A 13216-nucleotide genomic window follows, 5' to 3' on the forward strand; every position below is an offset into this window, starting at 1 on the left:
GTCGAAATTTGAGGTAAAATATCCACAGGAAATTATTTGCCCGATTTGAGTTCCAGTAACGTTAACAAAGATATGTACTGCCAGTACTGTTATAATTTCTATCACATGGGCAAAACCATCCATGTAAACACATGCTAGACTAATATTATGAATCGCGTGCATGTACTTCTGTGCACATTCCTTAAGTTATTTAACTAGGCAAGTCAGTTAAAAAAACATTCTTATGTACAATGACGGCCTACCTCCGTAACTGCCTTGTTCAGGGGCAGAACGACAGATTTTTATTTTTTACCTTGTCAGCTCGGAGATTCGGTCTGACCACTTGGCTACCTGCCGCCCAAATAATTGTATTCAATATTGATGACTGACAAGTGACGTTTAGGTTTTTTCTATGTAAATCTGCATGGCTATGCTGTACATTCAATGGAAAGCATCGCCACAAACGGCACTAGGACTGCAAATAGGCTATCACGTTTTCAGTTTTATCAAAGCAAACTCCTGTCCTGTAAGACATTAAACGATTTCCTAGGCTAGGTAACGTTTATATTGCAATGTTAGCTAAATTATTTATCTTGACAATGATTTCAGCATATTACTCTTTAGTGTGTGTGTGTGTGTGTGTGTGTGTGTGTGAGAGAGAGAGAAACTAACACCTTTGTCATCTAGATAAATGCCAAGGATGCTGAGAGGTTTTCAGATTTCCCCATCTCAAAGAATACCCTGCGAGGTAAATATCAATTGGTTATGAAATTACCTTGACTGTGCCATGCAATATGGACCAACATGCCATTGTTATGCCATTGACAGTTTTGTTGTTTTACTCCAGGTCTGATGGAAGCACAGTATCGTCAGCCCACAGAAATACAGAGACAGACCATTGGCTTTGCGTTGCAAGGTAAAGATGTTCTGGGTGCTGCAAAGACGGGCTCTGGAAAAACACTGGCCTTTATCATTCCTGTGAGTACCCAATTGTTTTCTACTGTATAGCTGTGCAATATTGCGAGCTGATATGAAGGCAGATGCAGTGTGCATCCATTATTTGAGGCTATTGATGTGTCATTGCTGTTCACACGTGTTGGTGTTATTTCCAGGTATTGGAGTGTTTGTATCGTCAGCAGTGGACAGCCATGGATGGCCTGGGGGCCCTCATCATCTCCCCGACACGAGAGCTGGCCTATCAGACCTTCGAAGTACTCCGTAAAGTGGGCAAGAACCACGAGTTCTCTGCCGGCCTCATCATTGGCGGAAAGGTACTTTATTTACTTTCAAGTGCCGTTATTGGCAGTTAATTTCATGTTGGTTTTGACACCTGTTGGTGTAGTTTGAAATGAAAGGTTTGTGCCTGGTTATTATGTTGGATTCCAGAGTGTAACCTCTGTGGTATGGTTTTTTGTAGGACCTGAAAAATGAGTCTGAGAAGATCCACCGCACCAACATCATCATCTGCACGCCAGGACGCCTGCTCCAGCACATGGACGAGACTGCTGCGTTCCACGCCTCCGATCTGCACATGCTAGGTACATGCGGTAGAGTTACCCCTTAGCTACTAGGCCATCGTAAAAATAGTTTCATTGTGTGAAGAGCTCAATGTTGTTTATGGGAATTTTACATTCTTACTGTTAATGTTAAGCAACTTTGATTTAGTAGCTCTGTTTGTTTTGATCTGTAGTCAGATCATTGGTTAAAAAAAAGATGGATTTCTGACGTGTTTGACATCATGTGATTTTAATTCTTCAGTTTTGGATGAGGCGGATCGTATCCTGGACATGGGTTTTGCCGACACTATCAACGCTATAGTGGAGAACCTCCCCAAGACCCGTCAGACACTGCTGTTCTCAGCCACACAGACCAAGTCAGTGAAAGACCTGGCCCGCCTCAGCCTCAAAGACCCAGAGTACGTCTGGGTGCACGAGAAGGCCAAGTTCAGGTAGGGGCTCTATTATATCACATACCACAACAATGCCACTATAGTCCTGTGTCTGTAGACTCTTAGTCTTAGCGTTTACAAATCTGTCAGTTGGCGTTAACGTCACTTGGATTTCTATGAACTCTGGAAATGAAACATGATATCACAGTTAAAAATGATTGTGCATGGTGATGTTTGAATTCTGTTGGGATTTCAGTGAGTCTCCTGAGCCACTGGTAGGTCATGTGAATGTTATTACTCAGCGATTGCAGGGAGCTTACATTGATTGCTTATACTTTTGTATATATAGTGTATGTGGACACGCCTTCAAATTAGTGGATTTTGCTATTTCAGCCACACCCGTTGCTGACAGTTTTGTACAATTAATCACACAGCCATGCAATCTCCATAGACAAATGTTGGCAGTAGAATGGCCTTAAGCTCTGTGACTTTCAACGAAGCACTGTCATAGGATGCCGCCTTTCCAGCAAGTCAGTTCATCAAATTTCTGCCCTGTTGACCCAGTCAACTGTAAGTGCTGTTTTTGTATAATGGAAACTTCTAGGATCAACAACGGCTCTGCCGTGAAGTGGAAGGGATCGCGGAGTGCTTAAGCGTAAAAATCGTCTGCCCTCGGTTGCAATACTCACTAACGAGTTCCTACCTCCCTCTGGAAGCAACATCAGCACAAGAACTGTTCGTCGCGAGCTTCATGAAATGGGTTTCCATGGCCGACCATTGAACTCTGGGACATTGGAAATGCGTTCTCTGGAGTGATGAATCGCGCTTCACCATCTGTCAGTCCGACAGACTAAACTGGGTTTTGCTCTACCTACCCCAATGCATAGTACCAACTGTAATGTTTGGTGGAGGAGGAATAATGTTCTGGGGTTGTTTTTATGGTTCGGGCTAGGACTCTTAATTCCACTGAAGGGAACTCTACACCATAGAATGATGTTCTAGACGATTCTGTGCTTCCAACTTTGTGGCAACAGTTTGGGTAAGACCCTTTTACTGTTTCAGTGTGACAATGCCCCCGTGCACAAATCGAGGTCCATACAGAAATGGTTTGTCGAGATCAGTGTGGAAGAACTTGACTGTCCTAAGCAGAGACCTAACCGCAACCCCATCAAACACCTTTGGGATAAATTGGAACGCTGACTTCGAGCCAGACCTAATCGCCCGACATCAGTGCCCGACCTCACTGATGCTTGTGGCTGAATGGAAGCGAGTCCCTGCAGCAATGTTCCAACATCTAGTGGAAAGCCTTCCAAGAAGAGTGGAGGCTTTTATAGCAAGAAGGGGGGGATCAACTCTATATTAATGCCCATGATTTTGGAATGAGATGTTCATCGAGCAGGTGTCCACATACGTTTGGTCATGTAGTGTGTTTGGACAAACTGACATCCAGTATGTGGAATGAATTCGGGGGAGGTAAAAGTGGGCCGGTACATGCAACAAATACGAGTGCTGTCATGGAGGCTCTGTGAAGTCCCTTGCTCTACTAAATAATGACATGTCATTGTGCAGCCAGGTGCTGATTTAATAGGGCGGATTCTCTCCCACTTTCAGGCCCGCATGCTAATTGGGTCGACCGTTAACATAGACTGTTTTTATCTGAATGTCAGCAACTTCAATTCAGGTTTAGAGGCACCAGCTGACACTTTCTTTTTATCATACTACTCTTGTTTTATGCTCCTGCTTTTTGCTCCAGCTGTACTTATTTTTTGATGAGTCATTGCTGATAGGCTGGTTTAGTGTTTATGCTTTTATGGCTTTGTCCTCGACGTTGAAGCTGTTTTGTTATATGGGAGAGATGAAAGAGAACTCTTTGCTTCCTCTGATTCAGCCTTATCAGGGCTCCTCAGTGCACATCAGTGTTTTAAACCACATTTGACCTGAAACCTGTTAGGAGCAAAGCAGGAGCACAGCACAACAGACATGCCTTGGATATAGCCTACTATTTGAAATTTCAAATACTTGTGAGTTTGCTTGAGCCTGCCTGGAGTGCCAGGTTGCCGTGGATGAGATTTGCACTTTTGGGACTTTCCCATTGGCTCATTGCAAAAGGCAAGTTCAGTCAAGCACAACTCAAGTTTTTTGAAATTATTTAAATTCTTGCCTTTTTGAACCCAGGTCTGCTGTACAATCAAATGCAACCCCAGCTTTAAACATTCTTTTAAAGCACACAATTCCTTAGTTCTCTGTCCTCCGTAGCAACAAGTTCAAGTACAACACAAATGACCTGAAAGAGACCAATTAAAAGACTACATGTTTCTGTGTCCCCATGCAGCACGCCGGCTACGCTGGAGCAGAACTACGTGGTGTGTGAGCTGCACCAGAAAGTCAACATGCTCTTCTCCTTCATCAGGAGCCACCTGCAGAAGAAAATCATCGTCTTCTTCGCCTGTTGCAAAGAGGTGAGGCTTCGCTAGTTTGTGCAAACGTTCCTCCATTAGGCTTATCGCTTCACGGTCTAGTCGTAGTCTTGGCTACAAACATGAAGTCTCTTTTTCTCTCTCCCTCCGTAGGTGCAATACCTGTTCCGGGTGTTCTGTCGGCTGCGTCCTGGCATGCCCATCCTGGCCCTGCATGGGAAGCAACAGCAGATGAAGAGGGTGGAGGTCTACAATGACTTCATCAAGAAGAAGAATGCTGTTCTCTTCGCCACAGACATTGCAGCCAGAGGCCTAGGTACTAACACATCAGCAGCCTACTCTACAGACTGTCTGGATGTCTCTAGTCAGTAGGGACAGAGATGCTACTCTACAGACTGTCTGGATGTCTCTAGTCAGTAGGGACAGATGCTACTCTACAGACTGCCTGGATGTCTAGTCATTAGGGACAGAGATGCTACTCTACAGACTGCCTGGATGTCTAGTCATTAGGGACAGAGATGCTACTCTACAGACTGCCTGGATGTCTAGTCATTAGGGACAGAGATGCTACTCTACAGACTGTCTGTATGTCTCTAGTCATTAGGGACAGATGCTACTCTACAGACTGTCTGGATGTCTCTAGTCAGTAGGGACAGAGATGCTACTCTACAGACTGTCTGGATGTCTCTCGTCATTAGGGACAGATGCTACTCTACAGACTGTCTGGATGTCTCTAGTCAGTAGGGACAGAGATGCTACTCTACAGACTGTCTGGATGTCTCTAGTCAGTAGGGACAGAGATTCTACTCTACAGACTGTCTGGATGCCTCTAGTCAGTAGGGACAGATGCTACTCTACAGACTGTCTGGATGTCTCTAGTCAGTAGGGACAGAGATGCTACTCTACAGACTGTCTGGATGTCTCTAGTCAGTAGGGACAGATGCTACTCTACAGACTGTCTGGATGTCTCTAGTCAGTAGGGACAGATGCTACTCTACAGACTGTCTGGATGTCTAGTCAGTAGGGACAGAGATGCTACTCTACAGACTGTCTGGATGTCTCTCGTCATTAGGGACAGATGCTACTCTACAGACTGTCTGTATGTCTCTAGTCATTAGGGACAGATGCTACTCTACAGACTGTCTGGATGTCTCTAGTCAGTAGGGACAGAGATGCTACTCTACAGACTGTCTGGATGCCTCTAGTCAGTAGGGACAGATGCTACTCTACAGACTGTCTGGATGTCTCTAGTCAGTAGGGACAGATGCTACTCTACAGACTGTCTGGATGTCTCTAGTCAGTAGGGACAGATGCTACTCTACAGACTGTCTGGATGTCTCTAGTCAGTAGGGACAGATGCTACTCTACAGACTGTCTGGATGTCTCTAGTCAGTAGGAACAGAGATGCTACTCTACAGACTGTCTGGATGTCTCTAGGCAGTAGGGACAAATATTATATTTTGGGGCACAGCTCAAACACGAACCCTAAAATGAAATAAATATGTACTGCTCTGACACTAGAGCCAAAAGGTTGTTGCTTGTGGTAAATAATAATAATAATTCAGTTTTCTCCTCCCACTTTGCAGACTTCCCTGCCGTGAACTGGGTGTTGCAGTTTGACTGTCCAGAGGATGCCAACACATACATCCACAGAGTGGGACGAACCGCCAGGTAATAACCCTCTTAACTGGACCTAGAGTGAAAGGAAAGACATTGACTGTGTGTTTGCAGTCTATGCATCGTCTCCTTTAAGGACATGTTTTCATTGTATATGCAGAGTGAGTCTATACATACCTCCTGAAAATACTATGTTTCTCCAACAGTAGTATTAAAGTGAAGTTATCACCGTGTAGTACTACTGAATCTTACAGGGACACTGCCATTTACACATGTACCCACAACAAGCCACCATTATAGTTATTGTACACGGTGTGCAACAGTTGAAGGTTCCTTCAAAGTCAAGCCATTATCCTATCGCATCATCTCACAATCTCTCCTCTCAATAGTTGGTTGACCTACTCACTAGATGGCAGTGTTGTTGTATGTTCCACCTCTCACACTACCTCTCCCCGAAGCCTACAGCCTCACACAGTCATTATAGACACGTTTTATCCGCCTGGCTTTCAAATGTGTTCCAAAATCCAGAGCTACCTACTATGATGCTGTGTGGTATTGTTCTCTGCTAGTGCAATGGTGAGTTGGTACCATTTGCAGTGCTGATAGAGAGAAAAAATAGCTTGAGCAGAGAACTTGCATCCAACTATGTTGATTCTGAACATGCAGTTCATTGGTCACGTGGTACAAACCATGTTTACCTCCGGTTGGTACAGTATTTTATTTTGAACCGAAATGTTGTATAAACTGAACTTCCTTTGGATAACACTTGGGAGCAGTAGTGTAGTGGGGGGAATATCTCTCAGCTTTGGCCATGTTTGCCAACTGCAGTGCTGACTCATGGGGCTGTGTGTGATCTCTCACCGGTAGCACCCGGTAATTGCAGCAGTGTGAAAATGAGAGGGAGTGTGTGTCTGAGACAGGAAAACAACGGATATTAGTGTGCTTTGCTTCTATGGCGTTCTGTGCAGCACACTTTCCGACAGCCGCAATGTGCATCTTAAGCAGACAGGATGTGCTTCGAGCCGCTGCGCTGCCACGGTGATTAGTGAGCTGCTAAAACCTCGGTGCTGCTCTTCTCTCAATTTTTTTTGCTTTTGTGTTGCCGTACCCCTTGACAAACCTCTTGCGTGCCGGTTCTTTTGTGTGGCGTGACAGGACTGAAGGGTAATCCTTTCTGGGCTTATTGCAATCAGCCATTTGTATATGTTGGGAGGCTTTCAGCATCCTGCTGCTGTTGGAGTGAGATGTCCCCTAGCTGCCTGGTGTTATTCCATTTTGGGAGTCAGTGAGTTTGAAGGAAGGCCAAGTGCTCATCATGTGCAATCTACCAACCAGGACTGTAGTGTAGCATCAGCCTCCACAGCTCTGTTTCCATTTGTCTCTCTCTCTCTCTCTCTCTCTCTCTCTTGCTCTCGCTCTCGCTCTCCTGCTTGCTCTCTCGCTCTCTCTCTCCTGCTTGCTCTCTCGCTCTCCTGCTTGCTCTCTCGCTCTCTCTCTCCTGCTTGCTCTCTCTCCTGCTTGCTCTCTCTCTCCTGCTTGCTCTCTCTCTCCTGCTTGCTCTCTCTCTCCTGCTTGCTCTCTCTCTCCTGCTTGCTCTCTCTCTCCTGCTTGCTCTCTCTCTCCTGCTTGCTCTCTCTCTCCTGCTTGCTCTCTCTCTCCTGCTTGCTCTCGCTCTCTCCTGCTTGCTCTCTCTCTCTCCTGCTTGCTCTCTCTCTCTCCTGCTTGCTCTCGCTCTCGCTCTCTCTCCTGCTTGCTCTCGCTCTCTCTCCTCTTGCTCTCTCTCCTGCTTGCTCTCGCTCCTGCTTGCTCTCGCTCTCTCCTGCTTGCTCTCGCTCTCGCTCTCTCTCCTGCTTGCTCTCTTGCTCTCTCTCTCCTGCTTGCTCTCGCTCTCTCTCCTGCTTGCTCTCGCTCTCTCTCCTGCTTGCTCTCGCTTGCTCTCTCTCTCCTGCTTTGCTCTCTCTCTCTCTCCTGCTTGCTCTCGCTCTCTCTCCTGCTTGCTCTCTCTCTCTCTCCTGCTTGCTCTCTCTCTCTCTCTCCTGCTTGCTCTCGCTCTCTCTCCTGCTTGCTCTCGCTCTCTCTCCTGCTTTCTCTCTCTCTCTCTCTCTCTCTCTCTCTCTCACTGAGCCCTTTCTCTCCTGCTTGCTCTCGCTCTCTCTCTCTCCTGCTCGCTCTCTCTCTCCTGCTTGCTCTCTCGCTCTCTCTCTCCTGCTTGCTCTCTCGCTCTCTCTCTCCTGCTTGCTCTCTCGCTCTCTCTCTCCTGCTTGCTCTCTCGCTCTCCTGCTTGCTCTCTCGCTCTCCTGCTTGCTCTCTCGCTCTCCTGCTTGCTCTCTCTCTCCTGCTTGCTCTCTCTCTCCTGCTTGCTCTCGCTCTCCTGCTTGCTCTCGCTCTCCTGCTTGCTCTCGCTCTCCTGCTTGCTCTCGCTCTCTCTCCTGCTTGCTCTCGCTCTCTCTCCTGCTTGCTCTCGCTCTCTCTCCTGCTTGCTCTCGCTCTCTCCTGCTTGCTCTCGCTCTCTCCTGCTTGCTCTCGCTCTTGCTCTCTCTCCTGCTTGCTCTCGCTCTCGATCTCTCTCCTGCTTGCTCTCGCTCTCGATCTCTCTCCTGCTTGCTCTCTCGCTCTCTCTCTCCTGCTTGCTCTCTCGCTCTGTCTCCTGCTTGCTCTCTCGCTCTGTCTCCTGCTTGCTCTCTCGCTCTGTCTCCTGCTTGCTCTCTCGCTCTGTCTCCTGCTTGCTCTCTCGCTCTGTCTCCTGCTTGCTCTCTCGCTCTGTCTCCTGCTTGCTCTCTCGCTCTGTCTCCTGCTTGCTCTCTCGCTCTGTCTCCTGCTTGCTCTCGCTCTCTCTCCTGCTTGCTCTCGCTCTCTCTCCTGCTTGCTCTCGCTCTCTCTCCTGCTTGCTCTCGCTCTCTCTCCTGCTTGCTCTCGCTCTCTCTCCTGCTTGCTCTCGCTCTCTCTCCTGCTTGCTCTCGCTCTCTCTCCTGCTTGCTCTCGCTCTCTCTCCTGCTTGCTCTCGCTCTCTCTCCTGCTTGCTCTCGCTCTCTCTCCTGCTTGCTCTCGCTCTCTCTCCTGCTTGCTCTCGCTCTCTCTCCTGCTTGCTCTCGCTCTCTCTCCTGCTTGCTCTCGCTCTCTCTCTCCTGCTTGCTCTCGCTCTCTCTCCTGCTTGCTCTCGCTCTCTCTCTCCTGCTTGCTCTCGCTCTCTCTCCTGCTTGCTCTCGCTCTCTCTCCTGCTTGCTCTCGCTCTCTCTCCTGCTTGCTCTCGCTCTCTCTCCTGCTTGCTCTCGCTCTCTCTCCTGCTTGCTCTCGCTCTCTCCTGCTTGCTCTCGCTCTTGCTCTCTCTCCTGCTTGCTCTCGCTCTCGCTCTCTCTCCTGCTTGCTCTCGCTCTCTCTCTCTCTCCTGCTTGCTCTCGCTCTCTCTCTCCTGCTTGCTCTCTCGCTCTCTCTCTCTCCCTGCTTGCTCTCTCTCGCTCTCTCTCCTGCTTGCTCTCGCTCTGTCTCCTGCTTGCTCTCTCGCTCTGTCTCCTGCTTGCTCTCGCTCTCTCCTGCTTGCTCTCGCTCTCTCTCCTGCTTGCTCTCGCTCTCTCTCCTGCTTGCTCTCGCTCTCTCCTGCTTGCTCTCGCTCTCTCTCCTGCTTGCTCTCGCTCTTGCTCTCTCTCCTGCTTGCTCTTGCTCTCTCTCCTGCTTGCTCTCGCTCTCTCTCCTGCTTGCTCTTGCTCTCTCTCCTGCTTGCTCTCGCTCTCTCTCCTGCTTGCTCTCGCTCTCTCTCCTGCTTGCTCTCGCTCTCTCCTGCTTGCTCTCGCTCTCTCCTGCTTGCTCTCTCTCTCCTGCTTGCTCTCTCTCTCTCCTGCTTGCTCTCGCTCTCTCCTGCTTGCTCTCGCTCTTGCTCTCTCTCCTGCTTGCTCTCGCTCTCTCTCTCTCTCCTGCTTGCTCTCGCTCTCTCCTGCTTGCTCTCGCTCTCTCCTGCTTGCTCTCGCTCTTGCTCTCTCTCCTGCTTGCTCTCGCTCTCGCTCTCTCTCCTGCTTGCTCTCGCTCTCTCCTGCTTGCTCTCGCTCTTGCTCTCTCTCCTGCGCTCTCTCCTGCTTGCTCTCTCTCGCACGCGCTCTCACTTGTGTGTTTACTCTCTCTCTCTCTAAATTAAAAATAAAAGTAACAAATTAATTAAACAGCAGCAGTAAAATATCCACCGAGGCTATATAAAGGGGGTTCCTTAGTTGAGGTAATATCTCTCTCTCTGTCTGACTGCATGTATTTCACAGCTCCTCTTGGTGTGAGGAGGAATGTAGCTCTCTGCCACCTCTCTCTCTTCCTCTTGCACCCCATCTGTCTCCCTGTGCCTCTAACTTGTTCACAAAACCATACAAAGGAGTCGTTCATTATCGTAAGAAGCGTACCATTAACTGTGCAGATTTTGCAGATTGATTGCACAAGTCATGTACGCATTTGAGTTTGAGCCATATCATTATTTTACATTATTACACCCACTCCTCTGCATTATTGGCCAATTGCAACGTATTCATACATTTAGGAAATAAAATAAGAATTAGGGATGTGACTATTATGGAATTTGGGGTAACGATTACTTGTCGTGCAAATGGCCACGGTTATTGTCATAATTGGCATTTTTCGCCTTTAATGCATCTTTTGAAAATGACCTACGACATACCTAATGAATACCACACAGCTTTGGTGACACGCCTGTCAAAAAAAAGGTGCTGACCGCTTATAACTTCTGGAAATGAACCTTCTCATCCCAACCGTGCCGCTCTGCTCGTAAAATGAGTGCCAACTTTACCCACTTCGTGTAAATATGAAAAGCTGGTTACACAATAATTGTGCCAGCCCAAATAAGAATGCAATTGTTTTTTCCCGAACAGGTATAAGGAGGGAGGAGAGGCCCTGCTTGTTCTGCTGCCCTCAGAAGAGAAGGACATGCTATCTCAGCTCCAGGAGAAGAAAGTCCCCATCAACAGAATTCAGTGAGTTCACCTACAACCTCTTGTATTTCACTGGGTCTGGGAACGCTGTTGGCTGTGGAGATCTTCTGTATGTGAGGAATTAATACAGAACAGGTGGTGGTCTGTAGTTTGTTTTGTCTCTTACTGTTTTAGAGCTTTATTCCCTTGACTCAATCTTCCCACCTGCTCTTTCACCCCCCCCCCAAAAAAAAAAAACCCAACAACAAATAAACAAACAAAGAGGCCCTGTGAGAATGTTCTACATAATACCATATGCTTCAAAAGAATATTTCACCTTACCAGATGCATTGGACAGATGGGGGGAGATTTCACAAAGCAGGCATGGTCATCAAGTGAGCCAGCTGACTTTCCTCACATTTCTGATTCTGAAACAACCTCATATTGTGTCTGGTAGTTCTAATATGTTGTAGATGTGTGCTATATAGATGCTATATAGATGTCGAACCTGTCCCCTTGTCCTGTCCGCTGTGTGTGCCTGACACCATCAGTTACTTGTTGTCACAGTAAGTTGTAATAACGAGGGGTCTGATGTCTTGTTTGTTGGAGTTGTGTGTGAGACGGTGAGAGAGTGAGTGGATTTGGGGGGAGCTGAGGGGCTGTGAGCGATGCAGTAAATAGGCCAATTGTGTGTATGTGTGTGTGTGTGAGAGAGAGAGAGAGAGAGACTGGCTCTGCCATCACAGAGGACACCAGGCCTAAGCCCCTCTGGCTAAATGCTGATAAGCAGCAGACCCAGCATGATGCCCCCACAGCACATATACACACACACACTCTCTTCCACATGCACAAATTTGTTTACACACACATCCTCTTTTTCACACTTGCACAAAAATAATTAGAAGGAAAATTCATTTTTATAAAGCGGTTCTCATGCCCAAGGTGCTGTATAGCATACAATAATATTACTCACACATCGAGATATATATCAGCATGTAGAAACTGGCGCGCTTGTGTTCTCCACCCCATGCGCCAGGTTTAGCAGTATACCTGTGTTATATTGGCTCGCTTGCGCTGAGGTTGGAGGGGAGGCAATATTTGAGGTGCACCCTTGAAAACAAGTGCAAAAGTGACAATTTCTCGCAGCACATATTGGAAAATTTAAGACCGACGAAAAGCAGGTCTCAGCGGTAACACTGTTCATGGGATGGATGTGACACAAGCTATCCAGCCACAACACACTGCCCGTATGCTGCTGGAACACGAGGGTAGATTTTTGTGCAGGGAATCCTTGTATTAATAAACATGAACAAATCAACACCCTGTGTTGTAATAAAATCAATCGGCTCTATGCAATGAGCTTGTCTGGTGCTTTAAGTGCACTGTTTGATGAAATTAAGAGACGCAAATGACAAGCGGTGGAGCCAGAGATCAAGACTTTTGCCAACTAGGTAAAAATAGCATACATAAAGCCAACAAATACAAACTCTGCAGGTAGAAAATATCCTGTAAATCACATGGCTTTGCATGGAGGTTTGTTCATGTTCTGTCAGTCACATTTGTCTCTCTGCTTGCCTGTCTGCAACGAACTTAAAACACGGAGTTTGCAGCTCCAGTGAGCTCTGGACCACTAGTGTTGTGTGGGTAAAATCACCGGGGAAGCCAATCCGGGGGGCGTGTTGTGATAATTTAGTTGTTTGCTCGATAACCTGTTGGTTCATATGCTTTGACACTGATATATACAGTGGGGAGAACAAGTATTTGATACACTGCCGATTTTGCAGGTTTTTTGCATATAGAGGTATGTCATTTTTATCATAGGTACACTTCAACTGTGAGAGACGGAATCTAAAACAAAAATCCAGAAAATCACATCATATGATTTTTAAGTAATTAATTTGCATTGTATTGCATGACAAACGTATTTGATACATCAGAAAAGCAGAACTTAATATTTGGTACAGAAACCTTTGTTTGCAATTACAGAGATCATATGTTTCCTGTAGTTCTTGACCAGGGTTGCACACACTGCAGCAGGGATTTTGGCCCACTCCTCCATACAGACCTTCTCCAGATCCTTCAGGTTTCGGGGCTGTCGCTGGGCAATACGGACTTTCAGCTCCCTCCAAAGCTTTTCTATTTGGTTCAGGTCTGGAGACTGGCTAGGCCACTCCAGGACCTTGAGATGCTTCTTACAGAACAGCTCCTTAGTTGCCCTGGCTGTGTGTTTCGGGTCGTTGTCATGCTGGAAGACCCATCCACGACCCATCTTCAATGCTCTTACTGAGGGAAGAAGGTTGTTGGCCAAGACCTCGCGATACATGGCCCCATCCATCCTCCCCTCAATACGATGCAGTCGTCCTGTCCCCTTTGCAGAAAAGCATCCCCAAAGAATGATGTTTCCACCTCCATGC

At 47.2% G+C, this 13216-nt stretch overlaps 1 protein-coding gene across 2 annotated transcripts in view; it reads left to right on the forward strand.

The window, feature by feature from the left end:
- ddx10 (DEAD (Asp-Glu-Ala-Asp) box polypeptide 10) overlaps nucleotides 1-13216 on the forward strand; it is a 63189-nt gene that overhangs the window by 547 nt on the left and 49426 nt on the right. For both annotated transcript variants that reach the window (XM_035782029.1, XM_035782030.1), the window contains exons 2-10: nucleotides 667-727; nucleotides 827-957; nucleotides 1092-1250; nucleotides 1397-1517; nucleotides 1738-1927; nucleotides 4200-4326; nucleotides 4438-4600; nucleotides 5871-5955; nucleotides 10764-10865. In XM_035782029.1, the coding sequence (XP_035637922.1) occupies nucleotides 667-727; nucleotides 827-957; nucleotides 1092-1250; nucleotides 1397-1517; nucleotides 1738-1927; nucleotides 4200-4326; nucleotides 4438-4600; nucleotides 5871-5955; nucleotides 10764-10865 (1139 nt within the window). The remainder of the gene's footprint in view (nucleotides 1-666; nucleotides 728-826; nucleotides 958-1091; nucleotides 1251-1396; nucleotides 1518-1737; nucleotides 1928-4199; nucleotides 4327-4437; nucleotides 4601-5870; nucleotides 5956-10763; nucleotides 10866-13216) is intronic.

The sequence above is a fragment of the Oncorhynchus keta genome, chromosome 12 (genome assembly GCF_023373465.1).
Source record: "Oncorhynchus keta strain PuntledgeMale-10-30-2019 chromosome 12, Oket_V2, whole genome shotgun sequence".
Classification (NCBI taxonomy): Eukaryota; Metazoa; Chordata; class Actinopteri; order Salmoniformes; family Salmonidae; genus Oncorhynchus; species Oncorhynchus keta.